The sequence below is a fragment of the Nicotiana sylvestris genome, chromosome 2, assembly GCF_000393655.2.
Source record: "Nicotiana sylvestris chromosome 2, ASM39365v2, whole genome shotgun sequence".
Lineage (NCBI taxonomy): Eukaryota > Viridiplantae > Streptophyta > Magnoliopsida > Solanales > Solanaceae > Nicotiana > Nicotiana sylvestris.
In genome coordinates this window covers 64,469,906-64,476,552 of record NC_091058.1, presented here as the reverse complement: position 1 = coordinate 64,476,552, position 6,647 = coordinate 64,469,906, and the positions used below count along the sequence as shown (strand labels likewise).

Here is a 6,647-nt window from a genome sequence, read left to right as displayed (position 1 = left end):
TTGTTATTTTTCTTTTTCGTCAAGCACTTTAATAATTAGATCTACATATATACTACATATATATTTTTAATAGTGCCATGATACTACAAGAAATTGTCTTTTAAAAAAAAACCGCTGGGCCCGTGAAGCCCACGAGCCCGGCCCGTTTAGCCCAGGACCATATGGGCTTAGGCCCGTCACGGGCCGGTTCCACCCATTGAGCTGTTTGAGATGCAAAATCAAGGGTTGGTTTTGAATGCTCGGAGTTTGAATTCTGTTGTTAGTGTTGCTACTGAGATGGGCTATGCTGAGATGGCAGAGAAGGTGTTCGGCGAAATGTGTGACAGAGGAGCGTGTCCTGATTCTTTTTGTTTCTAGTCAATGGTTGTTGCTTATTGTAGGATGGGTAGAGTTGCAGAAGCTGATAGGTGGCTAAGTGCAATGCTAGAAAGGGGGTTTCTTGTAGATAATGCGACGTGCACTTTAATCATGAGCGCTTTTTGTGAAAAGGGGTCTGTTAACAGAGCACTGAAGATTTTTAATCAACTGGTTGAATTGGGGTTGGCTCCAAATGTTATCAATTATACGTGTTTGATAAATGGATTGTGTAAAAAAGGCATAATTAAGCATGCGTTCGAGTTGTTACAGGAAATGGTTAGAAAAGGTTTAAAACCGAATGTTTTTACTCATACTGCATTGATTGACGGCCTTTGCAAGAAGGGCTGGATGGATAAGGCATTTGGACTATTCTTAAAGCTTGTCAAGAGTGACAACTACAAGCCTAATGTGCATACTTATACAGCCATTATTGCTAGATATTGCAAGCAGGAAAAATTGAATCGAGCACAGATGCTTTTGAGCAGAATGCAAGAGCAAGGTTTGGTCCCTAATGCCAACACCTACACTGCAAGATAGCCGATAACAGACAAGCTTTTGCCCTTTTCAGTAAGATGGTCAAAGCTGGTATCAGCGCTGATATGCATACATACACCACATAAATGACCTATGTAGCATCGGCTTTGGACTATCACCATAACGGTTATTCAGAGCCACTGGTGCATTGTGATTTGAAGCCTAGCAACATTTTGCTAGATCAAAACATGGTTGGCCATTTAAGTGATTTTGGTATTGCAAAACTGTTAGGTATAGAGGATAGTCCTAGACAAACTAAGACTATTGGGACCATTGGATATATTGCGCCAGGTACCTAAACTTCTTCATCTTTCTCGCATCATCATTCATCTGTGGAACTATTATAAAAAACTTTGAGCTGATGATTTCTCACTTGTCGTTGCAGAGTAAGGACAAGATGGACTTGTATCAACAAGTTGCGACGTGTATAGCTTTGGTGTTGTGATGTTGGAAGCATTCATGAGGAGGAGGGTCTGGCGATGAAATGTTTACTGGAGATTTAAGCATAAGAAATTGGGTGAACGACTCGCTTCCTACTGGAGTTACACAACTAGTGGATGCAGATTTAATGAGACCAAAGGAAGAATCTCTAAATGCAGAGATGCAATGCTTGGTTTCTGTCATGGAATTGGGTTTAAGCTGCACTTCATTGTCACCAGATGCAAGAATCAACATGAAAGAAGCTCTTTTGGCACTCAAGAAGATTAGACTTCAATTGGTCACACATTGACGCAGGGATTTGAAGCCAGAATAGTTCATTCAGGAAAAATTGGAGAAGGCTGGTCACAATAAGAGTAGAATAAAGATAATGGAACCAACCCTTTATTGATGTATGTAGGCCTATTTTGTTTATATGTTAACTAGCCACTTTTATACTTGTATCAAGGGCAAATTGATTTTCCTAAACTTGCTTGGCTTCCATTGTACTAGTTGATTAGCTCTGAAAGCAGGAGTAAAGAAAGTTACCATCATCCATCACGTCATCTTCAAGTTATCATGGAATCTCCCAAATTCCATATCATGCCTTGATAGCCTTGTGTACTACTAATCTTTTTCTTGTCACTGTTGTTATACTACAGTACAACCTTGAACGCTAAAAGCATCCAACAGCTGAAACTCACTTCAAGAGACACCAAATAATTATTCTCTCCTACCTAATACATAGCCCACATCTTCTGCAGATATTTTCTTCCACTACTTTTTTTCTCCTCCATAATATCTTATTTTAGCTTTAATAATGACACCGACAATACCACAACACGGTAATTTTCCCAAACATTCACTAAGGGAAAGGAAAGAAGTTAATTCCATGAAGTGCATATATGTAACCGGGCATAATTTAACATAAAAGCAACTCTGTACAATAATAACATTCGGTTAAGGATATAGTAGATATGCCCTAGATCCAATCTCATATTTGATAATTTAAACATATTTTTGTGAACGTTATTTGATATAAAAATATATGGCATTCTTTTATCATAGTTATTATTAATTGTTTGATTAATTTGATAAGGTCCTTGATTAAATTTTGGGATTTGTCATCGTAATAGAGATCATGATAATGAGAGCAAAGTCTCTTACAATTTAATCTAAATTTGTTCTTGATCGTAGGATTATTAATTTGGACATTAGTAATCCGGTTAGATCAATATTTATGTGGTTATCTTTATGGGATAAAGATTAGTTGATCTCATTAATTGAATCACATAGATAGATGGTGCATATAGAGATATGATCATTGAACCGGCTCATTGGATAATTCCTAATGGTTAAAATTACCATAAACTGTCAATAGGATATTCTCTTGAAAAATGTGATGTAAAAGTTTCTTTTGACCTGAGATCATCATAGTAATTGACAAGTTATTTATTGTGCTTTGATACCAGACACCTATGGCCCTAGGGAAATAGTTGAAAGGATATTGGGTATGATTAAATGCTTGTAGAATTAGTGATTGATCAAGATTGAATCTATCAACTCTTGGTAATGAGTTTAAGCTCCATGTTGTCATGAATTATAAACGACCAAATTAAGACTTTGGCCAAGGCAATTGAATGAAAGAAGAAATGAATTTCTTAGGTCATTCAATGGTCGATTATATTTGACATGAACACATAGTTGGTTGCCTATTAGGATTTGACAGTTGAACCATATCCTAGGGTGATCCAGAGTTATAAGGACAGAATGAATTACTACATTATTCTTCTACTGGTTCTTGAGAGTAAATTGTATACTTCATGCTATCCGGTCGTTAAGGAGTGTTGCTAGACGCCACCCTTGATTAGTATATTGATGTGGTCAATTTACTACTGGTTTAGTATTGAACCTATAGGTCACACACTAACGAGTGTTCTGATCTTTGCTAAAGGATTAATTACTTTATTATTTGTTAATTAAATTAAAAAATTTAATTAGTCAAATAAATTTAGTTAGTTAGTCCAAATAAAATATTATTATATTCTTTGCTAGCACAGAGGATATAATTAATATTGTGAACAAATTGAAGTTTCTATTTGGAATAGAAAATTAAAATATATCTCTTGGTTGAAATATATATGTGATATATATTTAGTATTCATAATTATTACTCATTCCGGTCCAAAAATAAGTGATTTTTTGGCTTTTTCGTGTGGTCCAAAATAAGTGATTTTTTCAGATTTCAAGAATGAATTAATTATTTTTTCCTACATTGCCCTTTGAGTAATTAATGTTAGAGTATGTGTTAGGAGTATTTATATGAAGAGATAGTAAATGTTAATATGGTCAATTTCATTGCTAATTAATGTTAAAAGGTGAGTTTCTTAATATGTGTGAAAACAACCAAAAAATCACTTATTTTGGACCGGAGGGAGTATTTATTTACGTAATGTATATAAATAGTAATAGTCTTATTATGTAAAACCAATTTGGTATCTATATTATATTAAAAGGAAAGTAGTTTGCAATGTGGTTAAGTCAAGTGGCAAACTAAAATGAAGCCGCTTGGCAATTTTAAGATAACATAAAAAAATTGGATTATAAATGGAAAAATATTTAATGAAAGTAGTAGTTCATGATTTTCTGTAAATTGAAAATTATACAAAAAATTTAATTACACTAGAAAGAAAAAAAATAATTTCTTAGGCATCAATTCGTCTAACAAAGATATTCTCAGAATCTGTAGGTTGCGATTGTCATGAGATGTGGAGCATGTGGGAAACATTGACAGAAGCTCTTCTATTTGAGATTACGGAGTCACAAGTAACCTGCGCATAAACATATGGATAGGGATGCCGATTCAGATGCGGCTAGAAAGGCTCGTTTGAGTGGCTTCATAGCAACTTTCATTCTAAAGGAAAGCGAAGAACCAACCTTTAGTCAATAGGAGCCCTACTTCCCTCTTTCCGACCTCATCACTTCAATTCAAGGGCAAACCCATTTCCTAGTCACCGGGCTGAGCGCACCTTTGGTACTTCAATAGGGCGAGCTGTTTGATAGTGACTTCTTTCGTTTGGTAGGGCGACGAAAGGCTACTTCAATGACGGAAACAGCCGGAAACTCGAGAGGGTCGCCTTTGGAGAATACATATATCATATACATTACTATAAGTATTTTTAATTAAATTTTGTGTATAATTTAGTTATAATAGGAATTCTTTTTAAGAAAGACTTAATTAAATAAATATTTTGTATCTAAATAAATATTTTGTATCTTACATCTATATTATATTAAAGGAAATAGACTAAAAAAGATCATAAAATACTCAAAGCCAAATATTTTAAGATTTAAACAAAAAATGTTCTCTTTCGACAACCTGTTGGACGTAATACACAAAAATGAATGCATAAAATGTTCTCTTTTGTGAAAGTGTTGGACGTAAAAGGAGAGTAGTTTGATTTAATTTGTGTCTAATTCAATTATGGTAGGTATTCGTTTTTGAGAAAGAATCAATTAATATTTCGTTTTCAGAAAACTATTTATAAGATAAGAAAACACTTAAATATTATATATATATATATATAATATTATACTATATTATATTGAAAGGAATGTAGTGAGGCATGACATTAAGCCAAATGACATATTCAGAAAATGTCACTTAGAAATAGTACATGGAGAAATAATCTAAATAGAAATATTTCTACTTAGTATTTTAAGACATAATCTAAATAGATTTTTAGACAAATTTAATAAGAATTAAAACAACTTAAATTTGATCAAATTTAATTTATGATAGAAATCAATTAAAATTGACTCACATTATTATACTAAATAAATTTTGATAGCTTTCCAAATATAATTATTAACAAACCACTTGATCTGCTTTCTTTCATTTCATAATTTTATTATTTTTAGAAATAGTACATGGAGAAATAAAATGATAGTGAAAATATTATCATTAGATATAATGTGTTCAAACAAATAAGAAATTAACTTTTATGATTAATAATAAAACGAGTGTGGTAGAAATAGATATTAAATTAAATAAGCTAATGAAAGCCACATAACAATGTAATAATATTATGTATTGAATAATAGAATAGCAAAAATAAGGAATAAATATAGAGAAATTAATCAAAACTTTCATTATAAAGAAAAATGATAAAACTTATTTAAATTTGAGATGAGAAAGTTGTTATTTATCTATTATGATAAGAAAGATGATATTGTGGATAATACCATACAACTTCTGTCTGACAGATAAAATAAGAACTTAAAAATATTAAAAATAGCGTGAGAATATTTATGCTAAGAATTAGTTTAGAAAATAAAATAAAGTGAAATAAAATATTTAAAAATACTATTGATAAATTTAAAAAACTTAAGAATTCAAGCAATATTTTTAAAATAAAATAGATATTTATTTTAAGATTAAAAAATTTCTAAATTTATATTAAAGGATAGTAATGGATAATAATACTAAATAAAGTGGCAAATTAATTAAAAGCCATATAAAACTGTGATAATACCATATATTTGATAACATAATAGCAAAAGTAAAAAATAATTAAAAATTAAATATTAGAAATGAAAGAAAAAGACTATTTTGCTTAATATTAGGAAGTTCTTAAATTTATGATGAGAATGCTCAAACTATGGATATGACCACTAAAAATTAAAGTCTTACTAGATAAGAATTAAAATTTAAAAAATATAAAATAAATATCTAATATAAGTAATTTTATTAACTAAAATTAAAATTAAAATTTTATATCTTGAAACTAAAAGAGATTTTTTTATTGCATGTAATACAAAAAATAAATATAAAAAACTTAACAGATTTGGAATAATATAATAAAGGAACTTATATATTAATATTTTATACTAATCAAAGTTACAACTTAAAGTCAAATATGATATTATTTTGATTACAGGTAAAATATTAATTAAAAATTTTTTAGTAGGGAAGAGACTGTATAAAGAAAAAAATAGATATAATGTGAGAATATATTAAATTAATTTAAAATAAAATAAATTAAATAATTGAATAATATTCCAAAATATTATTTATAGATTTAAATAGTAAAATAGTTTCGAGTAAGAGGATAAAAGCGTAAAATATATTAATTTTAAGAATAAAAAATAATATTTATCGATAATTATTAAAATGATAATAAGCAAAATATTAAGTCAATTAGTAAGCCGGAAAACTCACATGAAAGTATAATAATATTAAATAATAAATAATTTAATAATTATAAGCAAAGAACAAAAAAAATTCTGTAAAATTTAAAAGAATAAGACTTATTTAAGCTTTAGACCAAAAAAATAAA

General features: G+C 29.9%; 1 protein-coding gene across 1 annotated transcript; it reads left to right on the top strand.

Annotated features, from left to right (window-relative positions):
• The first annotated feature begins 210 nt into the window (after positions 1-210).
• On the top strand, positions 211-894 carry LOC138885001 (pentatricopeptide repeat-containing protein At4g19890-like). Its single transcript, XM_070165883.1, has 2 exons — positions 211-317; positions 381-894. Exons 1-2 carry the CDS (start codon positions 211-213, stop codon positions 892-894), a joined length of 621 nt encoding a protein of 206 aa, XP_070021984.1.
• The last annotated feature ends 5,753 nt before the right edge of the window (positions 895-6,647 follow it).